The sequence below is a fragment of the Electrophorus electricus genome, chromosome 15 (genome assembly GCF_013358815.1).
Source record: "Electrophorus electricus isolate fEleEle1 chromosome 15, fEleEle1.pri, whole genome shotgun sequence".
NCBI classification, from domain to species: Eukaryota; Metazoa; Chordata; class Actinopteri; order Gymnotiformes; family Gymnotidae; genus Electrophorus; species Electrophorus electricus.
The window spans coordinates 13,855,984-13,872,988 of record NC_049549.1 but is presented as its reverse complement, the minus strand read 5'-3'; the positions used below and the strand labels follow the sequence as shown (position 1 = coordinate 13,872,988).

Sequence of the window (17,005 nt, the reverse complement as noted above, 5' to 3'; positions counted from 1 at the left end):
CAACATTTTTCACACCAGTCACAATCTGCAGTGTTTTATTTCACTCTGTAACAAATCCTGTATCTACACTTCTGCATCTTTTTTTTTTTTTAATTATTTTACCATTTCATTTACCTGGAAGAGTTGGTGATCATAGTCTTCATGTGACCGTCAGCAATTTTCAAATTCATTCCCTACACAAGTATGCTCTGCATGAGTATGTAATGCAGCATAGTCCAGAGGGCCAGCTCTTGTAAACTACACTGTTTTATAGAGCAGGTCTATTTGTACCAGTCAGGAAGCCCAATGACAAAACACTTCTCACAGGAGTCACTGCGCCAGGCCGGCTATAAGAGCAGGTCCAGAGAAAAATCTTCTAGGGGCAGGTGAGACAGCAAGATGGAGAACACTGATCGCAGTAGCTTGATGCAAGGGGGAAAAACTAATTAATGAAACTTTTTTTCCCTCCTCTAGAAGCAGTTCCATCCTCGTCACTGGGGGCTATGTGCCACTGCAAGGATGAAGGGATTTTAAAATATACATGCTCCGTCTCTGCTCCTGCCTTTCAGATTAAAGATATTTATATCAGACGTAACAAGACTAAACCCATCAGTCACACCGCTAAAAGAAAAAAAGGGTTTATTACTATTATAAAATAGGGGGCATTATTTCACTGTATAAATAATTCTAACATATTCATACTTCTAAAAGTTTGTTAGCTATTAAACGAAGGTGCCATTGAGTTTGACTATGCGATCTGTATGAAAACAAGGCAGGAACCTTTGCATAAAATCTTCCTCTTTTGTCGTTTTGTAGACAGGACACATGCGCACACACATGTACATATCAGACGTGGTGATGGCTAATTTAACTCCGTCAATGTGTATGTGCATGTCACAAGCATGGTCCCTGCAGGCCAAGCCAACAGCTGGGCTCCTCCACTTCCTTATCTTCCTTCAAGCACCAACACAAATTGCATTAGTCCAGTGGCCCTCACCACTTCATTACCATACCTTTACCACGTGAAACTGCAAACATCTACGAGCAACGGGGAACATTTTTCTTTAGAGAAAAAAAAACAAAACAGAAATTGCAATTTACCCCGTAATAGCAATAAAAACCCATAGGTCTAAAGTCCTTGGGCATGGCCATGAACTCAAGTACATTGGAAAACGTAGCACCAGCACACTGGCAAGTCGCAATCGAGCTTCACACTAACTTAATGCTGAAAGGATGTGTGTGTGGTAAAGAGATCAAATGCCCAAAGGAAACTCAAATGCTTGTCATATGAATAGCAGGAAAAACAAAACAAAAAAGCTTAATAGTTCTTCATCTCTTGAAAGATCACACTCCCAATTAAAGAAAAGAAGAAAAAAAAAATTCCAATACAAGTATATAAAAGTACATAAAAATGTTTTACAATGTAAAACTGGAGTTTTTGCCTAAGGGGGACAAAAAAGACCCCCATAATGAGGTCCTGCCTGTGGCACTGCTAGGACACGGCTGGAGGAACTCGGAGGTGAAGATGGCCTCAGCATACTGCTCACAAACCTCCTGGAACTCTGCTGCCACATCAGCCAGGGCCTCCGTCATCAGCTCCTCAGCCAGACTGAGAGAGAGAGAAGCCAGGGCACCATGAGAGATAGAAAGAGAGAGAGAGCAGACAGAGCAACCCATGCAGGACCTCATGCAGGTATGGTGCTTTATTGTGCATCCACTAAGCAGTTATCGATTAAGGCACAAGCCGGATTTCTGAGGAGCCCCTCACAGCCCAGATCCCTGAGGCAGGTTCCCCTAGCCACTCCTCCCAATGCCCTCCACACTCCCTGCGGGTGAGGCAGGTCGGGCAGTCAAGATCCTCTTTGAGATCAAGATCCTCATTTCACTGCATTTCACAATCAATAATCCAGCCCCTCAGGTAGGAGAAAACTGCCAAAGGGCCTTCAGTGTCCCACTAAGTCGCATTACCCAGACTACACAGGGAGTTGGACGAGTGCCTCAGCTCTGATGCAGCGCCAGAGCAAACTCCTGCTTTTCACATCCTTATTCGTCCTCAAGTATAATGTCATTTGACCACTAAAAGCCATTTAATATCTGTTCAACAGATTAGAGTATTAGGTTGTAAAAGAATCATCTCTATTTCTCTTAACCAAAGTAGAGAAAGACCTAAAAAAATAAATAAAAATTATTATTATTATCATCATCATCATCATCATCATCATCTCCTCACTTTGATGAAACTGACTCTTCATAACTTGTACTTTTTGTTTCTCCTGAACTGATTTGCACGTCTTCTCCATTGCAGATGCTGCTCCCACGCAGTCGACAGGAGGAGAGGAGGAAGTAGTCAGCTCTCCTTTGGGAACCTCTGAGCAGATTTCCACTAGTCTCCCACCCCCACCCTTGCAAGCGGTGTGTATAAACGTAATCTAACTCAAGGCTTTCTCGACTGCCTCCAAAGACAAAGACTTGGCGCATTACCCAGACTTGAAAGTTCTGTTAACTGCGCTAATGATGTATTGGGTGTACAGGAGAGACCACAGAACAAAAGGTACACACACACACACACACACACACACACACACACACACACACACACACACACACACACACACACACACCCCACATCAGCCCTGCAAACGCACCGAAGCTAATGGTGCTATTTCACATGTAAACATGTTTGAGATGCATTACATCCTCCGTGCTGTAAACAAAGGAAGCTCCTACTGCCCGTTTCGGGACGGGAATAAAAATGGATGCTGTGAGTAATCTGCGGCGTTTGCTTTGGCTGCACGTGTCGGCGCCCAAGCCGTGCTGCCTGTGCTAACCAACATGCAGCTCCAGCGCTCCAGCACGGCAAAACAGCTTCTGCCCCAGCCTTCAGGAGCTCACCGTTCCGCGACAGCCCAGGGATCGAAGTTGCCCACGGCCTCGTGGGACACCAGACGTAGGTAGGAGTCATGGGCCTCTCTGTACTCCTGGATGTTCTTCAGAACGCTTGGGGGCACGCTCAGGCGGACCCTTCCCTCAGGGTCCACGAGGCCGGGGGGCGGAGGGCTGCAGACAGGGGCAGATGCTTCCTCGTCCGGAGGGGAGCTCTCCGACACCCTGCTAGAGACGGACACACGAGCAGCTGGTTAGTCGTCACCATATATAAATCATCCTGGCAACTATCCACCTTTGTATTCAAGAGCAACAGTGATTGCACCTGGCACAACGGGCACACCTGCCCCTTACCCAGCGTCGCATCTTCATACTGGCACCACCACCAAGTGCTGCTAATGAGCTCATCAACTTGCTATAACAGATGCAGCCAAAGCAAATCAATGGATGAAATTAAGATGCCAATTGGTAAATCACCATCATCTCTCTAGGAGCAACAGTGAGTGGTGAGCTCAGGGGGCGTGTTCAAACCCTGACCGACCCACCACTCAGAAGGAGGAAGCAGGGACGTAGGCCAGGCCTCGGCTGGGCCATGCTGGCCCATGGCTCCCTCTGGGCCTAAAGGTGCCATCCACAAGTACAAGCACTTGAAGCCACATCCAGAGCCAGGAGCATCACCCTTGCCCAGAGCGGGATACACTCCCAAGGCTCTGGCCCCAAACGAACCAAACCATCATAGTCACTGTATTCTCTGTAGAAGGACTATTGTTTTCTCTTTTATCCTGCTAATCTAATGCCCCCACTGAAACCCACCTAAAGGCATTCGAAAAGGCTGTGGCATTTTATGTCATGTCAAAACAAAAAAAAAAAAAAAAGAGAGAGCTCTTAAATATTCCAGCGCTTATGAATTTCATACTGGTAGATTAACTCTGCTTGTTTAACGGACATGGGATTAATTTCATGAGGTGCTGAAGTAAAGGGTCTTTAATCGCAGCTTGGTCCTGGTCACTTTAGTCTCCCAATCAGGCTGAGAAGTCTTCTGTCTGGTTTCCAAGATAAAGGACAGAGGCATGACTCAAGTCAGATACCAGAGTGTCCTGAAGTTCCTCAAGGCAGCAGGCCTTGACTTAATGCAGTGACCATGGCAAGTCTCAGAACAAAGACTCGTTAAAACATCATCATAAGCAAAAAAACTATTCACCATCCAGTACTTACTCACACACACACACGCGCTTTGGTAAAGCCTAACACATATGACGTTATATCCTTTGACACTACAGAGCTGGCAGCTGAAAAATCTTTCCTCCCCGACATCCCAAATGCAGTTCAGCGCTCGATAGCATGGACCCGGCTCACATGCCATTCAGCCATGTGGAAGCGTTGCTGTACTCCAGCCGAAATCTGGCGCGTTATGGTGAATTTAGGCACCAGCGGGGGGTGGGCGGAAACACAGGCCAGGCCCGAGGATCTGGTGGGCAGAATGGGTCGAGGTGGACAACAAAAGGTCCCTGCTCATTCAACCTCAAAACGCAGGCTGTGAGACGCAGCAGGCAGCTTTGAGTTTCACCAACTGCAGGCCTGTAACATGAGGCAGGTAGGGGTACAAGTAAAGGGAAGAGGAGGTTCTACTGCCCTCACACCGAGACGTCACAGCCAGGAGACAGACCTTAGAGCGGGGTGAATGAAAGAGAATGGACAGAGAGAGAGAGAGAGAGAGAAAAATAGGCATTAAGGAGTGTGTTGAATTCTGAGCAGCACTGCATACAATCCTCTGATCTGCGCATAAGAGCCCTCAGCACTTTGGGCAAACCACAGTCAATGGAGATTAGCTGCTCTCAGAGATGTGCTGACCACACACTCTCTTTCGCTCTCCCTCTCCCCGGAGACAATCGACGCCGCCCCCTCCTCCCCCACACCCCGCTCCTGGCTGCTATTCAGCATTCAGCACGGTGCCAACATCCACCCTGATGGCTCCACAGGTTCTTCTTGTGTCCTTCACTGGCGTATCGCTTCCTAAGTGAGGACACCATGGTCTCCTCTCGTCCACCGATCTGACTGCAACTGCACTCGAAAAACAATTTGGAGCAGGGACACCGTGTGTCTTTTGAAATGATGAAACAAGGAGAACCTGGTCGTTGGTGGTTCAGGGTTCAGATGACCGCAATAATGGAATAAAGGTGAAAGCAAGCCATTACATTCATTTCATTACCAGACCGTTTCAAAATAGTCCTCGCCTCCATCAGTCTCAGAATAAAGTCCATAAAGCCATATGGCCCAATAACAGCCCTCCACCATGTTGGCTCAGTAGGAGCCCATAATGTCTCCACACCGTTTGCTAGCAACAAGAGAACTGTGATGGTGCCAAGGCCATGTGTTGGCTGAATGTGTGAATACCTGCTCTGAGTTAGCTATGAGAACGGGGTGTGTGTGTGTGTGTGTGTGTGTGTGTGTATGTATTTGTACAGGAAAGGGGGTGTTAAAGCCGCAGGTGTTCCTGAGCTGAACTGGGTGTGTTATAAACACAGGGAATGAGAGATTAGACGAGACATAACGAGCTGTGAGCACTAATCAGCGGCTGGGCCCAATATCTGCTTCTCCAGCTTTACGTCAGTAATCACCTCTCTATCCAGTCGTCCTCACACATCCTTCAGCCTGATTGGCACCTCCACAAACACATTCCTACAGACACTCAGAACTAGCCACTGTGCCCTCTAGTGGTACCTCTAGTATTGTGACATTCTAATGATTTTTCTTTTCTTTCTTTTTTCACACTATAAATTCCCTGGCAGACGCTTTTTGAATGTGCTAAAAGCAAATTTATTAACACGTGCCTATGAATAATGCATTTTCCATGAATTTAGTCTGTATACCACATGCCCCCAATAGCAGTCCTTTTTAATGTAAATTTGACACTGAAAAAAAAGAAGAAATAAAAAGATGCGGCAGACATACCAGGGGTTTAATGAAGCCACTAAAGGCCTCCGAACTTCTCAGCGGCCTGCAAGAAAATGAATGATAATGCGGAGGCACAAAGCACACATAATAATCACCAGATAAACGACCACGGAGGCTGAGGGTTATTGATTCAAGTGTGTAACATCGATTCCGGATGCCATCATCAGTGCAGAAGCCACTACAGGCCAAGCAAATTCTGATTAACTCAAAATTCTTCCTCTGGGCAAGCGGGACATAAATAAAAACCTTTACAGGCAGTAATACTAAAGGCAAAGTTATTCCACATGAAGCCAGCCTGACACACTAAGGACTCTGAGCGGATGTCAATTTTTTTTCCCTTTAAAGTAATTAGTTTCCTCTTCATCAACCTAAATGTAGCAAAGCTCTATCTGGGCTCCAGCTGGCATAAGTCAACATGATGTATGGCCAAGACAGAAATTTGATTTAAAATAAATTATTGGTCCCATCTACTGCACAGAGAGAAAGCACCTAAACAACTTGAGCCTGGTTTGCTTTTTCTTGAGGCACATATGAATGGATAGACAAGTGGTTGGAAGGAAACACCAGACTTCCATTCCAAATGCCCCACCCCTCTACCCCACTTAGCAGGAAGACTGAACTTCCAGTACTGTGGTGCCAGAGATACAAAGCTACAGAATTTGCTGCTAAAACTGGCTAAACGTCCCACACTGAAGCCTTCAGTGATGATTGAGACGCAAACATTGGCCTCTTTCTCTGGTGGCGTCATCTCGTGTGCCTTCACATCAGCTCAACTTAGTGGATGCTCTCCTTGCATTTGACGTTGGGCCTGGACGGAACATTTATGCCTCTGGCACAGAACTGGGAGGTCAGTCACCCTGAACGGGCACATGTTCAACAGTTAGAGAAAAATCACTTCTCACGCCACCGCTGCTGCCCAGCCCAGCCACAAGAAAGAGCCTGTGTGTGACAGTGTGGCTGGTTTCTATTCCAATTCATTGAGTAAATGGTTAATTTCACTATCGATGTGGGCCTCGTTTCAGCTGTATATACAGTTATGTGCAAAATAATAGCAGTCTATCACTACTAATGTATTTAATTACTGATTTTAGCAGAAAAAAATTCATGACTGGGTGTAGCTGAGTAATGGGCAACCAACAGAATCAACAGTCATGGCATGCACGCTGCTAATTGGGTGTAAATGACTCATTTGAATGAAAGGGGCATGTTCAAATTAATAGCAGTGGGGAGTTCAATTAGTGAGGTCATTCATTCTATGAAGAAACAGGTGTCAATTACGGCCCTTATTTAAAGAAGGAGGGCAGCAAATGTTGTGCCTGCTGGTTTTAGCCCTTGCTCAGTGAGTAAAATGGGTCGTTCCAGACATTGTACCGAAGGAGAAAGAACTTTGATCAAGAAGTTGATTGGAGAGAGGAAAACATATAAAGAAGTGCAGAAAATAATTGGCTGCTCAGCTAAAATTCTCAAAAGCTTTAAAATGGCAAACAAAACAGAAATACTACCATCCGCGTAGATCATAGAATAACAAGAATGGCAAAGAAGCATCGAATGATCAGCTCCAGGGAAATCAAAGAAGAGCTTCAGTTACCTGTGAGCACTGCAACAATCAGAAGACACCTACATGAAGCCAAACTATTTGCAAGAAACCCTCGTAAAGTACTATTGCTGAAAAAAAAGACATCTTTGCCAAAGAACACATTGACTGGCCTAAAGAGAAGTGGCACAACATTCTATGGACAGATGAGAGCAAGATTGTTCTTATTGGGTCTAAAGGCCACAGATAGTTTGTGAGACGACCCATAAACACTGAATTCAAGCCACAGTACACTGTGAAGACTGTAAAACATGGAGCTGCAAGCATAATGGTTTGGGGATGTTTCTCATACTTTGGAGTTGGACCCATTTATCGACTAACAAGATTGATGTTATGAAGCTCAATCTCCAGACCTCAGTCCGATTGAGAATTTGTGGAGCGACATTAAAAATGCTGTTTTTGATGCAAAACCCAAAAATACAGAAGAACTGTGGAATATAGTCCAGTCATCTTGGGCTGGAATATCTGTTCGCAGGTGTCAGATGTTAGTCGACTCCATGCCACACAGATGTAAAGCAGTTATCAGAAATAAAGGTTATACAACTAAATATTAGTTCATGATCAACAGAAAAGTTAAATCTGTAAACAACTTTCAGTTTATACTGTAAATATTTGAGTTTGTAAATGAAAATGAAGACACTGCTATTTTTCTGAACAGCCCATTATTCTTTTTTCTTCATTTTCAGTTTAAAAATTGATATTTTGTTCATGTTTTCATTTGGAATTGAATGTGCGGTGCTCCCAGTGCCTTTGTGTATAAGGAAATAAATGCCATTATGACGATTGAGCTTTTACTCAGCTGTTTTAAACACACTGCTATTATTTGGCACATAACTGTACTGCCCATTTCTCTTAGCAACCTCCACATTAGGAGCGGGGCCTAAATCCTGCTTGGCTGCCTGCCTGCCCCATGCAGATGTTTCCTGACAAGGAGCCCGACACAGTGACTCAAACATGTCCCTATGAGGATTAAGGCGTTCCTCATCCTATCCCTTTAATCAGGAAAGTGTCTGGGAACCAAGATGATATGTCGGGCAAATTTTTGGGACGGAGTTTTTCGACCTTCGTGACGAGCCGATTCAGGGAGGCCGCCGCTCGAGGGGTGTGTGATGCACGCAGACCGGGGTCAGACGAAGACGGGTTCAGCGTGCCGTTCCAATGCGGTGGGAGCACGGCCCCAGCTCACAGCCATGGCCCGCCAGGCTGGAAGCTGGCTGGAAGCTCGCTTTCATCCCTCTTGGAAAGCCTCTCTTTCTACAAAGTACATGCTGTAGTCAGCAGAGAACAATAGAGCTCCTCCTTAATAATCTACATCCATGCGCTGCTCAGAGTTTTACACTGAAATACCTTTTTAGGGCTCTGAAGGATATAAAAAGGCAGAGGTTCTATTGTCTATTAATAACAACATGAAGGCTTTTTATACTGAACTCTCAGCAGTATCTGCTCGTACACCGGTTCTGCAGCAAGTGCTTCGCTGTTCTCCAGGGGGTTGGAAGTGCCTTTCCACAGCTGTTTTTTGGAAAGCCCAAAGCACTCAACAGGCCCATTTTGCTTTTAGAGCACAATTCATGGCTGAGAGGCCTGCTGACGTCCGTGCTGATCCCTGTAACTCCCAGTCAGAGTGGAGTTTAGACTGTGGCATCAAGGAGCTCTGATAGAGTGGCCTAGAGTTTATAAAGAGCAGAGCAGCTTTATAGCAGCTTGGGAACGGAGGGGCTGGGGGGGGGGGGGGGGGGCCAGGCACTGCCACATAGCTCTTTAGTCTCTGTAATCTCCAAACCGAGCTATTGAATCCGGTCCACTGAATTTCGCTGATGTCGTTGTCCACTGTGCCTTATGGCCTCTCCACACTTTCTTTGCATTCTTTCATCGTCCACGTTAACTGGAACAGCAGTGGCAGCAGGCGCCAGATCTCCAGGCGCAGACGCTGGGCAGTCTCGGGTCCTCCACCTCTCGGCAGAGCGACAGAGGCAACAGGCCAGGCAAAAGCCCGTAGACATGTTTGAGATGCAGTCGAAGTTCTTCGACCCCGTTGACAAGGGTCGCAATGCAAAGAAGCGCAACAGTCACAGTACTGCCTTGCAGGCAGGGATAAGTCAGGCGACGATTAATTACTGTAAATTGCCACAAACGCTTCTACTCAATTTGTTTTTAATTGCATCATGACACATCACTCTGTTTGTTAGATGATGGGTTTAATGACGCGTTAAGCCATTTCCTTCAGACAAACTCTGGAGGACAATTTTTCAATCTCTGATCATTCCTTTAAATATATTACGTCTCATTACTGACAGTGAGGCAAGTCGACAGAAAACACACACACACACACACACACACACACACACACACACACACACACACACACACACACACACAAACTCACCCGCTCTCCACGGGCCTCTGTATCAAGATCTCCGCAGTGGTGAAGGGCTTCACAACAGCTTTGGTCATTCTGATGGGCTGTGGAGATGTAGGTCTGGAACCATCGCTCCTCCGCTGGGCTCCTAAGACAAGAGAGTATATGCTTCAACAATGCCGCCACCTGCTGGACAAGAGCAGCGAAATCAACTACCAAGGCCACTGGGGGGCGGGGGACAACTCATCACGGCCACACAACCTCCACTCAGTCAAGACGAGCACTGCTTTGACCTTCTGTCAAACTGCAAAGAGAGTAATTATTTAAATCAGGCAGTTCTCCACACACCTGGAAGTGTGTGCTCGTCTTGTCTATGCGGTTCAGCCCCTCTTGTACTCACCAGCATTCCGCTCCCAGTGCCGATAGTCCGCGTAAGAGATTGTAGCGAAGCGCCGTCGCACTTCCTCCTCGTCTCTCTGAACGAGCAAAACGAAACACAAGGTTCGGGTTTGAGCTCTTTCGGTAACGCATGGACGAACACCACGGCAAAGACGAGCACAGCGGCAGCGTGCAGCAGTGGTCTGACCTCCATTTCCTCCATGCGCTGCAGCATGCGCTCCAGCATGGGCTCCCACAGCAGCCTGCTGTGGGCCTGGTCCGCCTCCACCCGTGCGGCTCCGCCTGCCTCCCCCGGCAGGGCCTCCGGGGTGGCGGCCCCGTTTAGGTCATCCACACCTGCTGCAGCCTGGGTAAAAACACACACACAGACACACGTGTTTAAAAATAGCCTGCGAATTTTATTTCGGCTAAAACCCAAACGCATAAATGATTATAATTGATTATATAACCAAATTAATAATCAATATAGTCAATCCAAACTTGATTTACATGAAATCACCATCATGAGGCCCTTTCATACCCCTAACAACTAAAAATCATTAACACATCCTAAGGAGCTCATCTCTGAAATCCTGTCGGTATTGCTGTGCTGTGTCACAGGTAACATTAGGAAGTGCTGGCATTTTTGCAGATGTTACCAGTCACCTGTACAGAGTCCAGCAGAGGCTGAAGTCTTTCTCTAGCTGCCTCCTCAGTTCTCTGAGCCCACTGAGTAGGAGAGAGCACCTCGGACCTGTCACGCACACACACGCGTGTAAACTACAAACACAATTCAAATTCAGATACCACAGATCCAAGTCATAGTGAGTGGTCTGGTGACCAGGGTCACTGCTGGCTGTACCTGAGCCTACCAATACGCTCAGTTTCCTCTTTCGTGAGCTGATTCAGCTGCCTTAGCCCGTCTTCAGTCATCCCGTCCAGCCAAGCATGTCTGCAAAGCGCACGCACGTGCACAAAAGCCTCAGAACGATGACGCAGACGAACAACTCAACAGATGATGCAATACGACTGCTTTCCAGCACAACAGCGTGCAATTACGATCACGGACCAATGAAACGCAGCGCGTAAGCCACTGGGTAGTAATCTCACATGGCACAACAGGTCTTTTAGGACACAGTGCTGCCCATTACAGGGGAGCAAACATGACTACCCGGCTGGCGTCTTATCTGTATCGTGATCAACTGTGCATATAGAGCCTATTCCAGATATGAGATTTGTATCTGGAGTTTGCTACCAGTGTCTGTGAATTAAAGACACCATTCAGGATTTCAAGCTCAGTTATCGTTTCCCTTTCACAATGTGCATGAGTGGAAAAACTGTTCATTTCCTTATAAACCACACTGTAATTATTTCAGTCCAGTGACGACGTGGAGGTCTGTCAGGATATAAATTTAATGCGTGAGCAGTTGCAAATTGCCTGCGAGTGAAATATAGTATATGGCAAGAGCCAATGTCTAAATAGAATCAAGAGCGTAGCCGCTGGCTTTCTGCAAGTGAAGATCATTTGAAACAAATTAATGACAAATGCCAAACTAATTCAATCTGTGCTTTCCACAGGAATAATTTAGCTCATTTATTTTCCTTCATCTGTTGCAAATACATTACCACTGTGTTACGTGTTAATTTGACAGCAAACTAATGAAATCAGACATTTTGACAATAGCACTGGTCATTTTTCAAAGGCAAAAATGCACAATGAAGTGCCTCAAAATCTGGGATGGCCTGGGATGAACCCTGCAGGCAGAGTGTCTTACTGTTGTGGAAATGTTTCGCTTGCATGCACAGCATGGCTAAACACTAGCCATCTCTTGAGGGCCTGTGTGCAGGTTTTCTTTCAAATAAAGCAATGGCATATGAGGAGTGAAGCTGCGTGGGACCTGAGGGCCTCGTGATGGGCTTGTCTCATTCTGCCTGCAGCTGTCTTGGTCTCCTGCTGGGTGCTGCTCCTGCCCCGGGAAGAGCTCTTTACCGGGGAGAAGAGACACCTGGGCTCTGGCCTGCTGGACACGGCTCTGATAAAAACACACACACACACACACACACACACACACACACACACACACACACACACACACACACACACACACACACACACACACACACACACACACACACACACACACACACACACACACACACACCCTAATCTGTGAAATGGAGAGAAACCAAAGGGAGAATGATTGTGTGTTTATGAGCGTGTGTTAATGCACATACCGCTGTTTGGTAGGGGAGTGAGGAGATGTGGGGATCCAGGGCACGGAGGCCTCTCTCTGTGGTAACTGACTTTCTCTAAGCCTGGATGAAACAGTGGCCTGCTGGAAGCTGGCATCTCGAACGTGATCACCCTGCTTTGTGGATTAAGAGACTGAGATTTAGTTTCATAACGTTAAATTAAGGCATGAGGCTCGTGTCTCATTCATTATAATGAAATTATTTTCAGTGTCTTTAATACGATTAGGACTTCACCATTATGCAATACATTTCAAGTTTTCATATCCATTGTTAAAATATCATCATCATCTCGCTTATCAGACTTTCCCTCCCAAATCAGAAGACCAGACTAAATCCAGACACCCAGTTGTATCAACCAGAGGCCGGTCTTACCTTGCTTTTGGCTGGACGAACCGCACCAGTGGCCGGGCTGCAGCTATGTGGCTCCGGCCTGCTTTCTCTCCCTCCCTCTCCCTCACTAAGCTCTCTCTGGTGCACCAGGCTCTGGACGGCAACCCTCAGCACCTCACCGCGCTCCTGATCCGAGAGCCTCGCCCCTCTCTTGGGCCTCCCTGCTGCTCTCCTACCTGACCACAAAGACAGAGAGCACCGCCATCAGTCCCATCCATGCCAGAAAAGTCCCCTGTTTGAAGAAGGGCCGTGTCCATTCGTTTTCGGGTCGCCATATCAGGCAGGAGCAAAGGTTTTTCTGGCATTAGCTGGAAAGCGGACAAAGATATTTCAGTTAGAGATCACAATTCACCTGGGAAGGGCTTTTTCAAGGCTGCAGGTTTCACTGGCCCCCGGGGAGCTTTCCCAGTCAGGGCATGAGGGACACGTGGCGGGCACATGCTGAGAGCTCTGGCCCTGGGAGACCTCTCTCTGACAGGTGAGGAGCTGCGCATCTGGGGCTCGGTCTCCCGGGCACGGTCCTTCTTGCTCAGAGCCGAGTCCAGGGTCTAAACAGGAAAAGTAAGAACAGCTGACGCAGTCATAAAAAAATGCTATTAGAAGTGCTATTATTAAGGGTTCATTTAAGGGACTCCAACTGTACCTACTCCGCATGCAATCGTATCTTAGTCTTACAAACAGTCATCACAGGGAGACAAAAGAGCACACAAGGTCAGGTCTGCCATTACTTCCAACTTCTGCAGGATGTCCAGGGTGGTCTCTGGCATTGCCGAGCCCTGGCCCACGTCCAGCCTGGCTGAGCAGAGAAAGAGCTGGCGGATGAGCTGGCCCAGCTCCTGACACTGGGCAGGCACTCTGCTCTCCGCCGGGTCCGACAGTTGGTTGATGAACACTTGCATGGCTCGGACTGCCCCTCGATGGGCAGCGGCCAACCTGTCCACTGCCCTTGACTGGGAGGATACAAATAATGCAAGGCAAGCTCACATCATTTCTGCTGCACATTAAGAAGAGGATATTTCTACTTTAACCTTTAATCACAGACAGGACTTGCCCTGAGTATCACATAACAGCATGCACAAGTAGGACTGAAGTCTGTTTTTATTGTCTGAGGAAGAACACATCCTGCTCTTCAACATATCCTATTAATATTAGAAGACCAATAAAACGTTGAAGATCTAAAGTTCGAAGGATTTTTTTATTTTATTTTTTTAAGACAAGAATAAACTGATCCACCATAAGTGTAAACTCTGAACTTCTGCCTCTGGAGCAGTTGTTTGCTTTCCAGTTTGTTTTCCAGCAAGCTGCTCTTCTGCAGGGTGTTTCTAGATCTCTTTAGCTCTCTCATGAATTGCTGAACTGTGTGGCATGAAACACCACATTAGTACCAGTAGATCTGCAGTAAATCAAGTTTTGTTGTGTATACATCTACCCAGTGTCTGTCTTAGCATACATCTTACTTACCTTTTTTATGTGTCCTACGCTCTGCGATCGCAGCTTCTCCAAATCCGCTTGGATTTCTTTCACCTGTTTATTAAAGAAAACATGTTCTGCTTCAAATAACCGTACACTTTACTTTCAAGCGAATGTGCACAATCGATTCAAATCGGGCCGACACCTCACTGATGCAGTTTCACTGCCAGCAAAAGCGCAGGACTCCAAACAGACCTGCTGTTGCAATGCGTAGATGATGCGTGAAGAGCGCGCCGCCTGCTCCTGCCGGCGGACCTCCAGCCGGTGCTTCTCCTCCTCTTCCACAGCCTCAATGGGTCGCCCTGAGGAGAACATCACATTTGGCCATGAAGCCTCTCACGACCCATCCAGACACTAGGAATTATGAGGATGGAACACTGATGATGACCGGGTCGTACCTTTTTTAGCCAGCTGCTCTATCCTCTGGATGTACGTGGTCAGTTGTTTCTGTAGCTTGTGGATCTCCCTGCTGAGTTGGGGCTCCCCGCCGACACCCCTCAGGCCAGCATCTCTGGAGGGAGGGGACTGACCCTGGGCAGGCAGCGAGGTCACAGGGAGCTTCTCAGGCGTATAAACAAGCACCTCTGAGTAGGACTTTGTCTGCCTCTTTGGGCTCCTTTTCCTCTGCTGTCCTTTAGGGGAAAACCCACTCTAAATTTGATCGGATAAAAACCAACATTAATATTATTTTCATCAAATGATCAAATGCTGCAATAGTATTGGAGGTTTTTGACTTAAATACCTGAAGATTGGCTGTGCTATTCCAGTCTAGACTTGTAGACCTCTCAGTTGATTTACGCAACAGACTGTTCATGGAGTCCCGCCGTTTCCTGTACAAGTCTCTCTTGGCAAGTCTCACTGCCGCCTGTAGGCGCTCCTCTGAGAGGACCGAGAGGCGCAAGGAGCTGCCACAGCTTTCCCCATCATCCTGCTTTGTGCTGTGGGGCGCGAGCTTCTCAATCACAACTGGAGCTGGAGGGCGCGCACTGGTTGCTCGGTTATGGACACAGGTAGGCATGGCCAGATTGAACAAAAGCTGTGTAGCAGTTGAGAAGAGAATAAGTGTGTGTGTGAGTGAGAGAGTGTGAGAGAGAAGGGGGGGAGGTCTGAATAATTACAAAGTAAAAGTAAGGGATCACAAATACTGCGACAAAACGAACTGATTATCAGGCACCGGTTACCTGTGTTTGGCGTCCCCATTCACCGGGGTTCGGGCGACGGTTTTTCTCCTCAGCCGTCATGGTGAATCCTCCCTGACTGTCTGTGTTCATCCAAACATCCTTCATTTGACGGTAGGTTAGCTAAGACAGCCTTCTAGTTGCATATGCGTTTATCAGACAAGACGGGCAGCTTGCTAGACGGCTATCCTATAATCTTCACCGTCAGAAATGTAACTAACTTTCTGTCTAGCTAGTGGTAATAAACTAATTCTGCAGGCGGTTAGCTAGCTAGCTATGTAACTAAAGGAAGCTGAAATCCAAACCATTTAAATCGATTTGTAAGGTGAAATGGTAAGTGAATATAAGGCTTTTTAAAGGCGCCCTAATCTACTCACTCGGTTTCATATCAAGCAGTAATAAGATAGCCATCCAACGAACTTAAATGTAGCTCCAAACAGGAGAAGTTTCAAAACGGCGCCATGACAACAAATCTTCTTCCTTATTTCGCGTACTGCGTTGGGTAGCTGTTTTAAGTACCATACCGCCGTCTAGCGACCGCTCTCGACTGAAAGAAAGGTCAAAGTCATTGCTCTGCTCATGAATGTTGATGAATCTGTGCTCAGGAAAATTATGCATTTCTTTCTTTTTTTCTCTCTCTCTCTCTCTCTCTCTCTCTCTCTCTCTCTCTCTCTCTATCTCTCACACACACACTCACACACACACACACACACACACACACACACACACACACAAATATCCCAGCTCGTTGAGCTACACCTCACTTTCCTGTGCAAAGAGGTGCTGTCATTAGTGTGCTACCATGATAACAGGAATAACTTTAGAAAGGCAGTGCTAAAGAAAGAAGGGCACATTCGTTACGGAAAACGAGAAGAAACGGAGCACGTGGAACATGTGGCGGGTTGTAAAGGGCACGGGGAGAACAGACGAGTAGAGTGGACCGGACCAAGCTGCTAATAGAAGTCAGATGTCTTTGGGCTGGCATTGACATTGGGTAGGGTATGTACAAATGTGTACTGTGGGATAGGCCTACACAACATTTAACACTTTCAGAGGGCAAAAAGACTCTTCATTCAATTTGCACACTACGCATCCAGTACGTCACTTGGCTCTTAGCTAGGAGGCAGCCACTAGCATGGGCCAACGAAACCCTCCACGCAGTCCTGTGCTCTTCATTTTTATGCTACACTTTTGTTTAGACAGAAAAGGTGTTGCTACACTTTTTTGTTTAGTGTGTACGGATGACACCTTGCTCTGGGTCCTGGCGCAGGGATCTCCCTCTTTTCAGACCACAAAGGAGCAACATGTCCAGCTCCTTCACACTCAGGTGGCCCAGGAGAAGCGATGCTGACCAGTGGAACTCAAGGGAGCAGCCGGTCACACTGCCTAGAGAGCTCGGCGTCCGCCCTGCCCAGTCCAGTGCTCACGCAGGCACTCCAGACAACACTGCACGAGTACCACTGGACCACTGTGGTGATATGATCGAATTTTTATTTCTTTTTCCGAGCAGGCAAGATGGTAAAAGGAGAGTGCAGACAAGGCCTTTTGTCCCACAGCTTTTTCCCCATT

At 47.0% G+C, this 17,005-nt stretch overlaps 1 protein-coding gene across 4 annotated transcripts; it reads right to left on the bottom strand.

Annotated features, from left to right (window-relative positions):
- Window positions 1–601: 601 nt before the first annotated feature.
- On the bottom strand, window positions 602–15,903 carry kiaa0753 (KIAA0753 ortholog). 4 transcript variants are annotated; one of them, XM_035533905.1, is made up of 17 exons: window positions 15,440–15,903; window positions 15,001–15,294; window positions 14,657–14,909; window positions 14,454–14,560; window positions 14,250–14,312; window positions 13,517–13,738; window positions 13,141–13,336; window positions 12,771–12,964; window positions 12,381–12,514; window positions 12,044–12,178; window positions 11,008–11,097; window positions 10,812–10,899; window positions 10,354–10,512; window positions 10,168–10,243; window positions 9,795–9,915; window positions 2,872–3,090; window positions 602–1,588 (listed from the first exon to the last, which is right to left on the bottom strand). In XM_035533905.1, the coding sequence occupies exons 1-17, from the start codon at window positions 15,542–15,544 to the stop codon at window positions 1,396–1,398; spliced, it is 2,649 nt and encodes an 882-aa protein (XP_035389798.1). In that variant the 5' UTR covers window positions 15,545–15,903; the 3' UTR covers window positions 602–1,395. The 4 variants fall into 4 exon arrangements, with proteins under 4 accessions (XP_035389798.1, XP_035389799.1, XP_035389801.1 ...); XM_035533906.1 differs by having other exon boundaries at window positions 2,872–3,087; XM_035533908.1 differs by having other exon boundaries at window positions 12,044–12,166.
- Between the last annotated feature and the right edge of the window lie 1,102 nt (window positions 15,904–17,005).

Excerpts from the sequence above, each read along its gene's own strand:
- kiaa0753 (XM_035533905.1), bottom strand. The coding sequence starts at position 15,544 with ATGAAGGATGTTTGGATGAACACAGACAGTCAGGGAGGATTCACCATG. Across the intron at positions 14,313-14,453 it reads TCTACGCATTGCAACAGCAG|GTGAAAGAAATCCAAGCGGA; the intron begins GTCTGTTTGGAG and ends TTTAATAAACAG. Across the intron at positions 1,589-2,871 it reads CCCTGGGCTGTCGCGGAACG|TCTGGCTGAGGAGCTGATGA; the intron begins GTGAGCTCCTGA and ends TCTCTCTCTCAG.